The sequence below is a fragment of the Salmo trutta genome, chromosome 17 (assembly GCF_901001165.1).
Source record: "Salmo trutta chromosome 17, fSalTru1.1, whole genome shotgun sequence".
NCBI classification, from domain to species: domain Eukaryota; kingdom Metazoa; phylum Chordata; class Actinopteri; order Salmoniformes; family Salmonidae; genus Salmo; species Salmo trutta.
Window position 1 is genome coordinate 8,109,942 of NC_042973.1, and position 17,326 is coordinate 8,127,267.

At 44.7% G+C, this 17,326-nt stretch overlaps 2 protein-coding genes across 3 annotated transcripts; one reads left to right on the forward strand and one right to left on the reverse strand.

The window, feature by feature from the left end:
* Positions 1–8,582: 8,582 nt before the first annotated feature.
* On the reverse strand, positions 8,583–11,527 carry LOC115151524 (NADH dehydrogenase [ubiquinone] 1 beta subcomplex subunit 5, mitochondrial). Its single transcript, XM_029695528.1, has 6 exons — positions 11,379–11,527; positions 10,702–10,787; positions 9,566–9,632; positions 9,351–9,412; positions 9,042–9,148; positions 8,583–8,815 (listed from the first exon to the last, which is right to left on the reverse strand). Exons 1-6 carry the CDS (start codon positions 11,494–11,496, stop codon positions 8,695–8,697), a joined length of 561 nt encoding a protein of 186 aa, XP_029551388.1. The 5' UTR covers positions 11,497–11,527; the 3' UTR covers positions 8,583–8,694.
* Positions 11,528–11,715: 188 nt separating this feature from the next.
* Positions 11,716–16,624, forward strand: LOC115151523 (39S ribosomal protein L47, mitochondrial). 2 transcript variants are annotated; one of them, XM_029695525.1, is made up of 7 exons: positions 11,716–11,869; positions 14,142–14,292; positions 14,427–14,487; positions 15,092–15,188; positions 15,616–15,746; positions 16,046–16,141; positions 16,314–16,624. In XM_029695525.1, exons 1-7 carry the CDS (start codon positions 11,741–11,743, stop codon positions 16,423–16,425), a joined length of 777 nt encoding a protein of 258 aa, XP_029551385.1. In that variant the 5' UTR covers positions 11,716–11,740; the 3' UTR covers positions 16,426–16,624. The 2 variants fall into 2 exon arrangements, with proteins under 2 accessions (XP_029551385.1, XP_029551387.1); XM_029695527.1 differs by having other exon boundaries at positions 11,732–11,873; positions 14,144–14,292.
* Positions 16,625–17,326: the final 702 nt, after the last annotated feature.

The window sequence follows — 17,326 nt, forward strand, 5'->3', positions numbered from 1 at the left end:
GCGCATTCCCTTTGCACTGCGTGATGACTTCACAAAAGATCTCCAGGCACAGTTGGATGCAGGCATCATTGAGCCAGTCAACGCTGCCCCCTGGATTTCAAACTTGGTCATTGCAACCAAAAAGTCAGGTGGAATCCGGACCTGTGTGGATCTCCGTGCTGTGAACAAGGCCGTTGTCCCGGATAAGTACCCCTTGCCTACAGCTGAGGAGCTGACCGCACAATTCCATGGCTCCACGATCTTCACGAAGCTTGACCTTCGTCAGGGTTATCTTCAGGTACCCCTCCATGCAGCTAGCAGAGACCTCACGGCCTTTGTCACACATGATGGCGTGTTCAGATATACACACAGGCCTTTTGGACTTAGCTCCGCCCCCAGCTGCTTCCAGAAGGTGATGAGCACCATCCTCGCTGGAATACCTGGGGTGGCGGTCTATCTGGATGACATCGTGGTCCACGGCCCTGACCTCCACATCCATGATTATCGACTCCACAGAGTATTCAGCGCTCTACTGCAGAACAACCTGACCCTTAACGGTGGAAAGTGCACCTTTGCAGCTCCAGCCGTCGAGTTTGTGGGGTTCCGCCTGTCGGCCAAAGGCATTGCCCCACTCATGTCGAACATTGAAGCCATCCACCGGATCTCGGAACCGACCTCAGCCTCTCAGGTGGCCTCATTCTTGGGCATGACAGGTTACTACCTCCGGTTTCTGCCCCACTACTGCCAGACCACAGCGCCCCTTCGCCAGCTCCTCAAGAAGGATGAGCCATGGGCCTGGACGGCAGCCTGCTCAGATGCGGTCCGCTCACTGAAGAGCCAGCTCACCACAGCCCCAGTCTTGGCTCACTTTGACCCCGTCTGCCCCACCATTGTCACATGTGACGCCTCAGCTGGAGCACTAAGAGCTGTCCTCTCACAGCTGCAGAAGGGCATTGAGAGGCCCGTCGCCTTCGCCTCAAGGGCCCTGAGCCCCACAGAACAACAGTACTCTGTGGGCGAACGAGAAGCACTGGCCTGTGTCTGGGCGTGTGAAAGGTGGCACCTCTACCTATATGGCCGTCTGTTCACGCTCCGAACCGACCACCAGTCCCTCACAACGCTACTGTCGGCATCAGGAACTGGCCACAAGCCACTTCGGCTGCACAGATGGGCCGATCGCCTCAGACAGTACGACTATCAGCTGAAGTTCACTCCGGGGAGGGCTAACATGGTGGCAGACCTCCTCTCACCCTCCTTTGACACTCCTACTCTGACCGTCTTGCCAGACGAAACAAAACAGAGCTTGTATAAGTGTTTTACGCTCCTCTTCAGTCAGTCGTCTCACTGGAGGAGCTGAAGCAAGCATCGGAACAGGATCCCACACTGTCTACCCTGAGCACCTACATACGCACTGGATGGCCAGCACACGTGCCGGAAGAGCTGGCGACTTTCGCCAGGGTGAAACACGAACTTTCTTGCTGGGAAGAAGTCTGTGTCTCTCGAGGGTTTTGCACTGTGGTCCCGAGTGGTCTGCGTGCGCGTGTTCTATCCATGGCGCACGAGGGGCACTTGGGCATAGTGAAGGTCAAACAGCGATGTCGAGACCTTGTGTGGTGGCCAGGCATCGACCATGACATTGAAGCCTTGGTCAGGGATTGTGCTGCATGCCTCCTCAGTGGGAAAATAGGACAGTCCGCCCCACCCCCCCTGCAGCCTCTCGCATGGCCGTCCCGCCCCTGGGAGCACATCCTACTGGACATCTGTGGCGAGATCCATGGACACGCAGTCCCTCACCATCAGCGCTTCCTGGTGGTGGTGTATGACCTCCACTCTAAGTGGCCAGAAGTGGTTCCTGTCGGAACTGTCACAGCACAGGCCATCGTGGACATCCTAGACAGCCTGTTCACAAGGTGGGGCCTACCCCTCACCCTTACCATGGACAATGGGCCCCAGCTAACCTCTGCCGAGTTCTCCTCATATCTCAGCAATAAGGGAATCAAACACATCCGCACGGCCTACTACAACCCACAAGCTAACGGAGGGGTGGAACGCTTCAACCAAACGCTGAAGAAAGGCATCAGAGCGCACCTGGTCCAGGGGTGCACGTTCCAAACTGCTTTGAATCAAACGTTAATGCACTACAGAGCAAGCAAACACACAACAACACAGGTCTCCCCGGCATCCCTCATGCTAGGTCGTGAGATGGAACTGCCACTGGACAGACTCAGAATACAGAGAGTAGCAGAACCGGCGACTAGGTGCACCCAAGAACAGCAGGCAGTGACCAGGCACCAAAGAGCAATGAAACAGCGTTTTGACAAGGCACACAGGGTGAAGAAGTCGATCATCCAAGTGTCTGACTGGGTCCGAGCCCGACGGCCTCAGCGGTGCAACAAAATGGCCTCATTCTGGTCGGACCCCTTGCAGGTCAGTCGACAACTGGGGCCCGCCACATTCATGTTGAGCAATGGATCACGCTGGCACACCAGCCGCCTCAGAAAAGTCCCTGCCCCTCAAGGAATACGAATGCACACAAAACAGACGTGCAGGCCAGAGACGCCACCGGATGGACCTCCCCCACCACTACCACCCGAGCCCCAGCCTCTGTGGGCTCCCCAAGGGCCAAAGCCACAAGCGGTGGCAGTTGAAGAAAGGCCTATGCGGGCACGAACTTGCCCTGCTCATCTGGGGACTACTTAACCTCTTTTCATTCTTAGGCTCCGGTAGGTGTCTTAGTCAACATAAGGTTAATGGACTAAACTGGCTCGTTTGGAGAGTACTTCCATTTAAGGGTTAATGTTTATTTCTTACAGGTATTACTCTAGGTTCTTGCCCTATGGACATTTTATATATGGTACCAGTCCCTGGTTTTGGAAAGGGGGGGAAATGTTATGTATGGTACAACGTGCTGTACGTCATACTGTACGTTGTTATGGTTTACGACAGTGTGCTGCTTTACGGATGAACGGGTTGTCAGAATGAGTGGCACATGTCATTAAACGACAGAGTGATGTACAATGTGAAACTGTGCAGATGTGCTTTCTTCTACAGCTGGGCCAGATATAACAAACAGCTGTCACGCCCTGATCCGTTTCACCTGTCTTTGTGCTTGTCTCCAACCCCCTCCAGGTGTCGTCCATCTTCCTCATTATCCCCAGTGTATTTATACCTGTGTTCTCTGTTTGTCTGTTGCCAGTTCGTCTTGTCAGGTCTTACCAGCGTGTTTTCCCATCTCCCTGCTTGCTCAAGTTCTGTTTCCTAGTTTCCCGGGGTCTGACCATTCTGCCTGCCCTGACCCCGAGCCTGCCTGCTGTTCTGTACCTTCTTGACTCTGCCCTGGATTATGGACCTCTGCCTGCCTTAGACCTGTCTTTTGCCTGCCCCCTGTTTGGTTCAATCAAATCAAATCAAATGTATTTATATAGCCCTTCTTACATCAGCTGATATCTCAAAGTGCTGTACAGAAACACAGCCTAAAACCACAAACAGCAAGCAATGCAGATGTAGAAGCACGGTGGCTAGGAAAAACTCACTAGAAAGGCTAAAACCTAGGAAGAAACCTAGAGAGGAACCAGGCTATGAGGGGTGGCCAGTCCTCTTCTGGCTGTGCCGGGTGGAGATTATAACAGAACATGGCCAAGATGTTCAAATGTTCATAAATGACCAGCATGGTCAAATAATAATAATCACAGTAGTTGTCGAGGGTGTAACAAGTCTACACCTCAAGAGTAAATGTCAGTTGGCTTTTCATAGCCGATCATTGAGAGTATCTCTACCGCTCCTGCTGTCTCTAGAGAGTTGAAAACAGCAGGTCTGGGACAGGTAGCACGTCCGGTGAACAGGTCAGGGTTCCATAGCCGCAGGCAGAACAGTTGAAACTGGAGCAGCAGCACGGCCAGGTGGACTGGGGACAGCAAGGAGTCATCATGTCAGGTAGTCCTGAGACATGGTCCTAGGGCTCATGTCCTCCGAGAGAGAGAAAGAAAGAAAGAGAGAATTAGAGAGAGCGTACTTAAATTCACACAGGACACCGGATAAGACAGGAGAAATACTCCAGATATAACAGACTGACCCTAGCCCCCCGACACATGAACTACTGCAGCATAAATACTGGAGGCTGAGACAGGAGGGGTCAGGAGACACTGTGGCCCCATCCGATGATACCTCCGGACAGGGCCAAACAGGAAGGATATAACCCCACCCACTTTGCCAAAGCACAGCCCCCACACCACTAGAGGGATATGTTCAACCACCAACTTACCATCCTGAGACAAGGCGAGTATAGCCCACAAAGGCTATACTCGGCTATTATCAATAAACATCTGTGACTCTAGCTGTCTGCATCTGGGTCTTATCCTGAGGTCTGATAACAGCGTTACTGTAATAATAGGCCTACTTTTTGTCCAGATATAGACATTTACATTTTAGTCATTTAGCAGACGCTCTTATCCAGAGCGATATAGCCGACACTTCTTACAGTATATATATATACAAAGGTATGTGGACATCTTTTCAAAATAGTGGATTCGGCTATTTCAGCCAGATCTGTTGCAGACAGGTGTATAAAATCGAGTACACAGCCATGCAATCTCCATAGACAAACATTGGCAGTAGAATGGCCTTACTGGAGAGCTCTGTGACTTTCAACGTGGCACCATCATAGGACGACATCTTTCCAGTTGGTCAAATTTCTGCCCTGCTAAAGCTGACCTGGTCAACTGTAAATGCTGCTATTGTGAAGTGGAAACGTCTAGGAGCAGCAATAGCTCAGCTGCGAAGTGGTAGGCCACACAAACTCACAGAATGGGACCGCCAAGTGCTGAAGCTCATAGCGTGCAAAAATCATCTGTCCTCGGTTCCAACACTCACTACCGAGTTCTAAACCGCCTCTGGAAATGTAACCGATGTGAAATGGCTAGCTAGTTGGCGGTGGTGCGCGCTAATAGCGTTTCAATCGGTGACGTCACTCGCTCTGAGACAGTGAAGTAGTTGTTCCCCTTGCTCTGCAAGGGCTGCGGCTTTTGTGGCGCGATGAGTAACGATGCTTCATGGGTGTCAGTTGTTGATGTGTGCAGAGGGTCCCTGGTTCCGGCGAGGAGAGGGACGGAAGCTATACTGTTACAGAAGCAACATCAGTACAATAACTGTTCGTCGGGAGCTTCGTGAAATGGTTTTCCAGAGGTGACCAGCCTCACACAAGCCTAAAATCTCCATGAACAATGCATCGGCTTGCCACCAGTGAACTATGGAGCAGTGGACACGCGTTCTCTGGCAGTCTGGTGGACGAATCTGGGTTTGGCGGGTGCCAGGAGAATGCTACCTGCCCAAATGCATAGTGCCAACTTTAAAATTTGGTGGAGGAGGAATAATGGTCTGGGGCTGTTTTTCATGGTTTGGGATAGGCCCCTTATGTTCCAGTGAAGGGAAATCTTGACGCTACAGCATACAATGACATTCTATACGATTCTGTGCTTCCAACTTTGTGGCAACAGTTTGGGGAAGGCACTTTCCTATTTCAGCTTGACAATGCCCCCATGCACAAAGCGAGGTCCATAAAGTAATGGTTTGTTGAGATCGGTGTGGAAAGACTTGACTAGCCTGCACAGAGCCCTGACCTCAACCCCATTGAACACCTTTGGGATGAATTGGAATGCCGACTGCGAGCCAGCCTAATCGCCCAATGTCAGTGCTCGACCTCACTAATGCTCTTGTGGCTGAATGGAAACAAGTCCCCCGCAGCAATGTTCCAACATCTAGTGGAAATCCTTCCCAGAAGAGTGGAGGCTGTTATAGACGACACCATTCTGTATACTTCCGGCTCTTCTTTGGACAGTGTTAACTAACCTCCAGACGAGCTTCAATGCCATACAACTCTCCTTCCGTGGCCTCCAACTGCTCTTAAATGCAAGTAAAACTTAAATGCATGCTCTTCAACTGATTGCTGCCCGCACCTGCCCGCTCGTCCAGCATCACTACTCTGGATGGTTCTGACTTAGAATATGTGGACAACTACAAATACCTAGGTGTCTGGTTAGACTGTAAACTCTCCTTCCAGACTCACATTAAGCATCTCCAATCCAAAATGAAATCAACAATCGGCTTCCTATTTTGCAACAAAGCATCCTTCACTCATGCTGACAAACATACCCTCGTTAAACTGACTATCCTACCGATCCTTGACTTAGGTGTTGTCATTTATAAAATAGCCTCCAACACTACTCAGCAAATTGGATGCAGTCTATCACAGTGCCATCCATTTTGTCACCACAGCCCCATATACTACCCACCACTGTGACCTGTACACTCTCGTTGGCTAGCCCTCGCTTCACATTCGTCGCCAAACCCACTGGCTTCAGGTCATCTATAAGTCTTTGCTAGGTAAAGCCCCGCCTTGTCTCACCTCACTGGTCACCATAGCAGCACCCACCCGTAGCACGCGCTCTAGCAGGTATATTTCACTGGTCACCCCCAAAGCCTATTCCTCCTTTGCTTCCAGTTTTCTACTGCCAATGACTGGAACGAATTGCAAAAATCACTGAAGCTGGAAACTCATATCTCCTTCACTAACTTTAAGCATCAGCTGTCTGAGCAGCTCACAGGTCACTGCTCATAGCCCATCCAACTACTTCATCCCCATATTGTTATTTATTTATATGCTCATTTGCACCCCAGTATCTCTACTTGAACATTTTTTTTTTTTTTTTTTTAAAGCTTTATTTAACCAGGGAGGCCAGTTGAGAACAAGTTCTCATTTACAACTGCGACCTAGCCAAGATAAAGCAAAGCAGTGTGACACAAACAACAACAGAGTTACACATGGAATAAACAAACGTACAGTCAATAACACAATATAAAATATCTATATACATTGTGTGCAAATGAGGTAAGATTAGGGACGTAAGGCAATAAATACATGTGCAGAAGCTGAGCGGGGTGGCAGGGTAGCCTAGTGGTTAGAGTGTTGGACTATTAACTGAAAGCCTGCAAGTTCAAATCCCCGAGCTGACAAGGTACAAATCTGTCGTTCTGCCGTTCCTAGGCTGTCAACCCGCTGTTCCTAGGCTGTCATTGAAAATAAGAATTTGTTCTTAACTGACTTGCCTAGTTAAATAAAGGTGAATTAAAAATATATATTTTTTTAAATAGCAGCAAAGGGGAGAGCAACTCTATTTAATATATAGAGTTGATTTTGGAATGAGATATTTGATGAGCAGGTGTCCACATACTTTTGGTCATGTAGTAACCTTTTAATTAAGGGAAAACAGCTTATTTGGCCACAGTGACTTTTCAGGGTTGGTACTGAGTACAATAAGTGCTAAAACTAATTTTCTACATAGCATACATTCGAAAGCATGAATATATCTTTGTACTACCAGTCTGCATCTTATCAATATTTTGTGTATACACAAGGTAAGTTTGTGATATTTTACTATATTTAGTCTCTGGACACAAGGGATTACTGTTCTTTATACATGTCATGCCATCAGAACAGCCTAAATTCTTTGGGGCATGGACTCTACAAGGTGTCGAAAGTGTTCCACAGAGATGCTGGCCCATGTTGATTCTAATGCTTCCCACAGTTGTGTCAAGTTGGCTGGATGTCCTTTGCGTGGTGTAGCATTATTGATACACATTGGAAACTGTTGAGCGTGCAAACCCAGCAGCGTTGCAGTTTTTGATACAAACCGGTGCGCCCGGCACCTACTACCGTACCCCGTTCAAAGGCACTTAAATCCTTTGTCTTGCCCATTCACACATACACAATCCATGTTTCAATTGTTTCAAGGATTAAAAATCCTTCTTTAACCTGTCCGCTCCCCTTCATCTACACTGATTGAAGTGGATTTAACAAGTGACATCAATAAGGGATCATAGCTTTCACCTGGATTTACCTGGTCAGTCATGGAAAGAACATGTTTTGTACACTCGGTGTATATATAAAAACAATATGTAAAGAAATTCAAACACACTCTCACATACACACACTAGAGTATATTCTGTATAAGCAAATCCAATGCAACTCAATGGAGACTTGCATAGTATATAGCCTGGACCAATATACAGCTCTATAAAAACATAAAACAATATCTAAGAAGAAATCCACTCTCTCTCCCCTAGAAAAAAAAATCAAGAAGTCAATTCAATTTACCCCAAATCAGTCTAAGGATGCAGCTCAAAAGGCTTCTCTGATCTGCATTGTTGTGAAAGCCAATGTCCCGAGAGTATCGATCATTACATGATCGCGCTTTCACTTCGTTTCATACCTTCTGTTTTTACATCAATGCAGAATGAGGGAGAAATGTTCCTCACAGCACTGCCATCCAGTGGACATTCATTGGTTATGACAAAGTCACTTTTCTTAGGTATGAGGAAGCATAAACGACCTGTCGGTGAACATTGTAATTTCATCACAACTTCACACCAAATGGGAGCAATAAACTAAAAAGAAAGTTGAAAGACAGTTGTGCACCACTGCGAGAGAATGGGCCGTTCAGTACGTACCGTTGCAAAACATTTAGCCAAATGAACGCACCCCGGTTAAACAAAATTATAATTGTGAAGCCCATTAAGAGAAAATATCTGTCTAAAGATGAAAAACAGCCTTTCAAAGTATTGACATTTACTTTATTTTAGTCATGAAGAAAATAATATACAAACAGTGAGCCATCAACACGTGGCACTGACAGTTTAACCTGGGTGGATGGACCGGTTGGTTTAATTGTCAGGCGTTGATTTGATGCTGTTGTCGACCAGATTCTTGTCCAGTGTCTCAATGTGGAACCAGGGTCCATCCCCCTTCGTTCTCATCTGCTTACGCACCTCGAGCTGTTTCAGTCTGCAGATACAAAAACATTACATTTGTCAACAAATCCTATGTACAGATTGCAGATCTGTATTGTCAACAGTCTGTTTCCTTTAATATTTGACTTTCCATTTTGTTAATACAAAACATAAGGAATGCAAGCACTATGTTGCAAGAGGACCTAAATGTTTGGGCAGCAAACCAATTAGATACAGGCTATGCAGTCAGTGGCAGCTCATCATCACTGTGTGACACTTACCTCATCTCACCCTTCTCAGACTCAATCTGGATCAGAGCCATCATTTTCTCATAGTCTTTCACTGGGGAGTCATAGAAGGTCCGTGAGATCCACCTGGTGATAGGATGCTGCAAATACAGGGATAACAATAGGACTCACAATCAACTTTGCCCAAGTCTGATTGTAAGCAATCTCCAATGTGAATGTTTTGATCAGATTTATAGGCTAGATGATGCCATTTCATTTTCTGATAGAATGACTAGTCACTTTGGATATTTGCTAATAAGGCATGGATTGTGATGAGTGAATACAACCGCGGGATCGTAGTACCTTGTAGTACTCCCAATGCTCAGGCTCATAACCTTCAGGAATTCCAGCCAGCTCAGCCTCACCTTAAAAAAACAGAATAAAATATTTAGGTTCATTTATATTTTACCATATTTCTCCATAAACATGAACTGAAAGTGCCAGTGTCTTCATCATCACCCCTGTCCCATATAAAAACGGAACATTTCTGTACAATGGAAATATCTACACACACTTACCGACAAACACATTCACGGATGTCACAAAGACTGCAACTGGGATTCCAGTAAGCAGGATGTAGAATTTCTAGGAAGAAAAGTGGAGGAGGTGAATAAGTTAGTGAATAATGTGGTTCAGTGCTGTGGACAGTGATGTAAATAGGATAGTTCTAGTCCTTGATCATAACTCACAGTTCCATTACATTACACATAAGAGTCAACTACAACTTCTCTGAAAGTGGAAACACTTATCTCCCTCACTAGCTTTAAGCACCAGCTATCAGAGCAGCTCCCAGATCACTGCACCTGTACATAGCCCATCTATAATTTAGCCCAAACTACTACCTCTTTGTTTTACTCCATGTGTAACTCTGTGTTCTTTGTATGTTGTCGAACTGCTTTGCTTTATCTTGGCCAGGTCGCAATTGTAAATGAGAACTTCTCAACTTGCCTACCTGGTTAAATAAAGGTGAAATAAAAATAAATAAATAAATAAATTGGACGAAGGCATCTTCTGTATGGGAGAGTTGTATTAAGAGCCCTGACGCTTGGTCTGAACATTAACACGCACTGCTTGCGGTACGGTTTTGGAAGCATAAGGAAAAACAAAAAAAGGTTCAAATTGATACACAACTATATGTAGTTAGTGTTCCCACACGGCCATATCTCCATGTTACAGCGCGTGTTTACGAACAACAGAGGCAACAACCTATGCTAATTAGCTATCTAACATGCTCTGAACACCTGTATGAAAGTGTAACTGTGTATTTTCGTCAGATGGAGGCACATAGCTGTATGGATTTGCAAACAACTCCTAATGTTTCTTATTTGAAAGATTCTTTCTCGCTGATGAAATTTGAAGACCATTTGTTTCTAAAGCCGTATCGCAAGCGATGATTGACTTTTCTAAACATTATAACACAGCGTCGGTATTGTAGTTCACATGAGCCAGTCTTGGCTGAAGCTAACTGCTGAAAACTGCAGAGAGAAGGCAGAATTTTTCTTAAAAACTGTATTGTTGTTTAAGGGCTTGCAAGTAAGCATTTCACTGTAAGGTCGACACCTGTTGTATTCTGCACATGTGACAAATACAATTTGATTTAGAATAGCGCCTAGAGTTTGAGAACTAGTTCTAGTCTGAATAATTAGAAACTTACCAATAACTGCAGAAACCTCCGGTCATAGAAGCCAGTGGGCTTGATGATAAACATCTGTTTCCCATGGCTTCCCCAGCGGACTGCCACTGCAAAGCAACGTTTTCAGGGATGTTAAACACGGCAACACATTATTTGTGTGCATATAAAGCATTGCATTACTGTATTGCTGCACCTAGAGAGGAAAAGGTTGGAAAGGTTGCTAGTTAGTTACCATTCAACTAGCTAACTATTGTTCAGTGTTGTGTCAAAAATGAAATTCTGTCATCACTGTGACACTTGGGTGAAAGAAAATTCAGTTGTTTTGTGTGTGTTGTGCTAGCAAGGCTGTGTGTATTTAGCTTGACTGCTAGCTAGCTTAGCAGCTATCGATTGTCCACTAAACAGGTCAACAACACGTCAAGTTCATGAGCATCACAAGTCCTTTGAAAACTATGAAAATCAATCAGTAAAATGAGATTTGTATGTTGTCGTTTGTAGTGCTGGCAAGAGGAGACACATGAGAGAAAGATGGCTAACTAGGTCATGCCATGGCTAGCTAGCCAACTAGCAACGATAAGAATAGGTTAGCAGGAAGCTAACGTTAGCCAGTCACACAGGACTAGCTACAAGGTCACAATAAGAAATGCCCACCACGAAGGAAGGAATTGTAGATGTTGGAAACGTGGAATACCATTTACCTTTATCTGTACGTTGTGCAGTTCTGCTGAGCAAATTCACCGCAGAATTCCCCGATTTTAGAGGATTTAGCCTGGCTGCAAAAGCAGCAGCAGACCGAAGAACACTCATGCCCACCATCGCTACTGAGGGCAAGCGGATTGGCAGACGCCTCTGTGATTGGCTCGACCATGTAGAGTCGAAGCAGCCATATTTACTAAGGGAAAACATATGCCAATAAGAATAACAAAATGAAGTTATGTAAATATTTAATTTACAATATGTTGCTTTGTATTAGCTTTTGTTCGTGATTAAAATTGCTAAAAGTATTTAGGTGTGTTTATTTATTTTGATGATGCATCCTGGGTAGAGTATTAGAGCAAACATGGTGGCGACCTCAACAGGACGTGTTTTGACACTTTGCAGACAGTTTCAAAACGCTTTTAGGATATCTACACCCTTATCACCTCAACAGTCTGCTGTCACTTTGACCAAATCTCAGTCTTATACTCACACAGGTAAGAATCTAAAGCCTACCGTTTCTAACAGCCAAATACTTGATCTAAACGTGATTTGATTCTCAATTGCGATATTGTTCCAAAACATAAAGCCCTTAACTTTAATATCACATCCAAATAATTTCACAAATGCAAAATATACACTTACTGTACACCACAGGAGGTTGGTGGCACCTTAATTGAGGAGGACGGGATCATAGTAATGCCTGGAATGGAATTAATGGAATGGTATTGGTTTCCATGTTTGATTCCATTCATACCATTCCAGTCTTTATTATGAGCCGTCCTCAGCTGTTCAGCACCTGTTAGATAGATAATTAGCACAGGTGGTCCCTCTGTTTTCTGCCTGTAAACGCATGACGTAACATATGACCGTGTGGGAACCCTATAAAAGGTATCTATCGATGTAATCTTTGTTTTATGAAAATCATTTATCGTTGATTTGAAAGATATATACTGCTCAAAAACATAAAGGGAACACTTAAACAACACATCCTAGATCTGAATGAATGAAATAATCTTATTAAATACTTTTTTCTTTACATAGTTGAATGTGCTGACAACAAAAATCACCAATGGAAATCCAATTTATCAACCCATGGAGGTCTGGATTTGGAGTCACACTCAAAATTAAAATGGAAAACCACACTACAGGCTGATCCAACTTTGATGTAATGTCCTTAAAACAAGTCAAAATTAGGCTCAGTAGTGTGTGTGGCCTCCACGTGCCTGTATGACCTCCCTACAACGCCTGGGCATGCTCCTGATGAGGTGGCGGATGGTCTCCTGAGGGATCTCCTCCCAGACCTGGACTAAAGCATCCGCCAACTCCTGGACAGTCTGTGGTCCAACATGGCGTTGGTGGATGGAGCGAGACATGATGTCCCAGATGTGCTCAATTGGATTCAGGTCTGGGGAACGGGCGGGCCAGTCCATAGCATCAATGCCTTCCTCTTGCAGGAACTGCTGACACACTCCAGCCACATGAGGTCTAGCATTGTCTTGCATTAGGAGGAACCCAGGGCCAACCACACCAGCATATGGTCTCACAAGGGGTCTGAGGATCTCATCTCGGTATCTAATGGCAGTCAGGCTACCTCTGGCGAGCACATGGAGGGCTGTGCGGCCCTCCAAAGAAATGCCACCCCACACCATGACTGACCCACCGCCAAACCGGTCATGCTGGAGGATGTTGCAGGCAGCAGAACGTTCTCCACGGCGTCTCCAGACTCTGTCACGTCTGTCACGTGCTCAGTGTGAACCTGCTTTCATCTGTGAAGAGCACAGGGCGCCGGTGGCGAATTTGCCAATCTTGGTGTTCTCTGGCAAATGCCAAACGTCCTGCACGGTGTTGGGCTGTAAGCACAACCCCCACCTGTGGACGTCGGGCCCTCATACCACCCTCATGGAGTCTGTTTCTGACCGTTTGAGCAGACACATGCACATTTGTGGCCTGCTGGAGGTCATTTTGCAGGGCTCTGGCAGTGCTTCTCCTGCTCCTCCTTGCACAAAGGCGGAGGTAGCGGTCCTGCTGCTGGGTTGTTGCCCTCCTACGGCCTCCTCCACGTCTCCTGATGTACTGGCCTGTCTCCTGGTAGCGCCTCCATGCTCTGGACACTACGCTGACAGACACAGCAAACCTTCTTGCCACAGCTCGCATTGATGTGCCATCCTGGATGAGCTGCACTACCTGAGCCACTTGTGTGGGTTGTAGACTCCGTCTCATGCTACCACTAGAGTGAAAGCACCGCTAGCATTCAAAAGTGACCAAAACATCAGCCAGGAAGCATAGGAACTGAGAAGTGGTCTGTGGTCCCCACCTGCCGAACCACTCCTTTATTGGGGGTGTCTTGCTAATTGCCTATAATTTCCACCTGTTGTCTATTCCATTTGCACAACAGCATGTGAAATGTATTGTCAATCAGTGTTGCTTCCTAAGTGGACAGTTTGATTTCACAGAAGTGTGATTGACTTGGAGTTACATTGTGTTGTTTAAGTGTTCCCTTTATTTTTTGAGCAGTGTAGTTCAATATACTTCCAAAACCGTACCGCAAGAGATGCATATTAATGTTTAGATTGAGTTTAGCAGCTCTTAAACTCCCATGTACAGAAGATGCCTTCCTTCAATGATTCTTATGTGATAATGTAATGGAACTGTGTGTCATTACCATGGGCTATCACCACCATGGCACTGTCTGTAATGTAATGGTGAGGATGCTGATGAATGTATTTTACCATGTACCTAAATCTGCTGTGGTTCCCTCTGTTAGGCTAACATCTCCTCTTTTGAGCTCAAGTTCGCACTGTCACGTGGGCCTTGTCGGTCAGTGTCGTCATCTGCACACAACCAACAGCAGCAGAGGACTTGAGGAGTTTTTCAACATACCTGAAAACTGGGGGGAGGTAACCGTGAAGTCAGGTTAGCCTTTTGACAGTATATCTGATCACCAAAGCAAAGCTTTTTTTAATAAAAAAAAATAAATACATTTCCTCCGACTAAGGGACTAGTAAGTATCTGAGTATGACATTGATTATTTTCATGATTAATTGTAGGAGCACCATGGATGGCCAAGCAACTAAGGACAAAAAGTAATGAGGACTTACACAAGCTCTGGTAGGTGGTGGATGTTGACACTAAGTACGTTTACATGCACACTAATAATTTGATATTAAACAGAGTATAGCAGTAGGCAGAGTATGGCATTAGTCATGTAAACAACTTACTCTGCTTATCTTAATCTGCGTAAGGTCATAATCGAAGTAAGCCTAAGTTGATTAAAACACCTGGTTTTCTGATTCATCTTTCAAATTATTAGGACATGTAAACAGCTTAATCGGCTTTCCAGTGGTGTATGTGTCAGCACCAGGTATGAGCGAGTGAAGTGAGTTTGGAAAAACTGAAAGTATGTATCTTATAGTTTTCACATACAAACTTTATGTCCGAACTCCGAATCAAATAGTCTTCACAAAAATAACATGGTAGAACGTTTGTGATTGGCGATTTTTCTGCATTTATCAAAGTCCCATCAGGTAGCCTCATTTCAGATGTGTCCATGTAAACAGGATTATTAAGGAAATCCTTCTTCTTGCAAAGCATGTAAACATTAAAGAACTATTAACCTATCACAACCGCATTATTGTGTGCATGTAACCGTGCTCATTGAATGAAGAGCACTGACCTCCAGAATGAATATCCATGAACTAAACTGTTCTCACAGGTATGTGCTCCTGAAAGAGAAGAACATACTGCTTACCACTGAGCAGGAGTCCAAAAGGCAAAGGATTCAGATGCCAAGTTCAGAGCGACTAAAGAAGGTAGATGACACGGCACTTCTGACCAGGTTCACCATTATTAAACCCATTATTAAACATCTGACCAGGTTCACCATTATTAAACATCTGACCAGGTTCACCATTATTAAACATCTGACCAGGTTCATCATTATTAAACATCTGACCAGGTTCACCATTATTAAACATCTGACCAGGTTCACCATTATTAAACATCTGACCAGGTTCACCATTATTAAACATCTGACCAGGTTCACCATTATTAAACATCAGGAAATATTTCTAGTAGGGCATAGGTAATAATACAAGAATTTCAAAGGGGAAGGATTAATGTCAATGACAGCTATCGATGGGTCTCTTTTGTAGAAGTGTTATTGGTCCAACTAGTACCTTTAAATATGAATGCAGATACTCCAGTCCACTGAAATTGAGACAACCCTAATCTCCTCAGATTGAAAGGTCCATGAAGAGACTAGACACAGTGGTGAAGGAGAGAGAAGACGCCCTCTGCCTGCTCCAGACAGGCCAGGAGAGAGCAAGACCTGGGGCCTGGAGAAAGGACGTCTTTGGACGGGTCTACTGGTACGGAGCTTCCATACACAACACACCACCTTCATACAATGTCTCCTTCCACAACTAAGTGTTGCTTTCACCTTACTGTCCTCGTTTCCCATTCAATTTTCAAACATGCTGTACAAAATGTAGCATGTTAGCATGGCCGACATTGAGTGAAGTGAACCGTCTTTGGAAAACTATCGGGGTTGAGGAATTAAGCAAACAAAGGCAGTTCTCCTGAAAAATATTCAAAGTTACTTCATAGGTGTCAAATGGCAAGTTTGAATGTTATTGTACACTCTGCGATCATTGTATTTTTTTTCTAGGTACCGGTTTAGAGAGCATGCCCTTCCTTGGTACATGAACAAGCGATACAAACGCAAACGTTTCTACACACCCCTATTTGTCACCCCCCACATGAGGTAAGAAATATTGTTCATGCATTCATTTATAACAGTGTACAATATGAGAACCTCCAAGCAGAGCACTTAACCATGTCACCTCTTGCATCATTTTTGTCCTGGGTTAGCTTCAACTTCACAAGGGCAAAAGCACTCGTCTGTTGTCACAATTAGTCTTCTTTATTTTGTCCAGGCTTCGTCTAGAGAAACACCTCCGTGCTAAGACCAGAAAGCAGAACGGAGAGAGACAAAAGCAAGCCAGGCTCCAGGAGAAGTTTCCTCAAATGAAGGCCCAGTCATCATGACTGTTAATGACCAAGAAACATCATTCTCCTTTCTGCCATTCAGATTGGAGCTTGTGACTGTATCTAAATTAATTTACCCCTGTTTTTTTTCAGCATTTATTTGATGTTGGTAGACTAGCATTTGAATGTCTTCCTCTGTATCATGATGCCTTGACATTGGTTATATGGTTATTAATATTAAAGTGATGTACAGACTGAGTTTGTGCCCTATTTTTAAGCCACAGAAATCTAAATATCCTTCAACATAACTTATTTTTGAAGTTGAAAGATTGCGCCAAGAATAAATTGTGGGTGAATAAATATTCAGATATTAATCAAACTTTTATAATGCTGCAAGCCCTTTCCAGCAATTGTCACTGCAGGTATTCTGAACATTGTCTTTTCTATTATGAATGGGATATTTTTCATACCTGTTTGATCGCTCAGACAAGTGTAATAAACTATAATTACAAATGTGAACGTTGTCTAACAAAAGTAAGTTATACACCTTCAATACTCATTACCAAATTATGCCAAGATGGATCTTGAACTTCGATACCATTACATGAATGGTCAATGGTGAAAACCCTACAAGCCAGTGATATAGAGACATTTAGAAAAGGTTTGTTTTCAGTGGTGCAAAGTACTTAAGTAAAAATTATTTAAAGCGTTTTTGGGGAATCTGTACTTTAACCATTTATATTGTTGACAACTTCAGTACATTCATAAAGGACAAAAATGTACTTTTGAATCCATCCACTTTCCCTGACACCCAAAATTACATTTTGAATGCTTTGTATGACAGGAAAATGGTCCAATTCACACACTTATCAAGAGAACATCCCCGGCCATCCCCTGCCTCTGATCTGGCAGACTCAATAAACACAAATGCTTAGTTTATAAATTATGTCTAAGTGTTGGA

What these genes read in the sequence shown, in the direction of transcription:
- LOC115151524 (XM_029695528.1), bottom strand. Translation starts at nt 11,496, where the DNA reads ATGGTGGGCATGAGTGTTCTTCGGTCTGCTGCTGCTTTTGCAGCCAGG. An exon ending in GGAGGTTTCTGCAGTTATTG is followed by an intron (nt 9,633 to 10,701) that starts GTAAGTTTCTAA and finishes TTTTCTTCCTAG; the next exon opens with AAATTCTACATCCTGCTTAC. An exon ending in ATCCGTGAATGTGTTTGTCG is followed by an intron (nt 9,413 to 9,565) that starts GTAAGTGTGTGT and finishes TGTTTTTTTAAG; the next exon opens with GTGAGGCTGAGCTGGCTGGA.
- LOC115151523 (XM_029695525.1), top strand. Translation starts at nt 11,741, where the DNA reads ATGGTGGCGACCTCAACAGGACGTGTTTTGACACTTTGCAGACAGTTT. An exon ending in GAGGACTTACACAAGCTCTG is followed by an intron (nt 14,488 to 15,091) that starts GTAGGTGGTGGA and finishes CTGTTCTCACAG; the next exon opens with GTATGTGCTCCTGAAAGAGA. An exon ending in TTTGTCACCCCCCACATGAG is followed by an intron (nt 16,142 to 16,313) that starts GTAAGAAATATT and finishes TATTTTGTCCAG; the next exon opens with GCTTCGTCTAGAGAAACACC.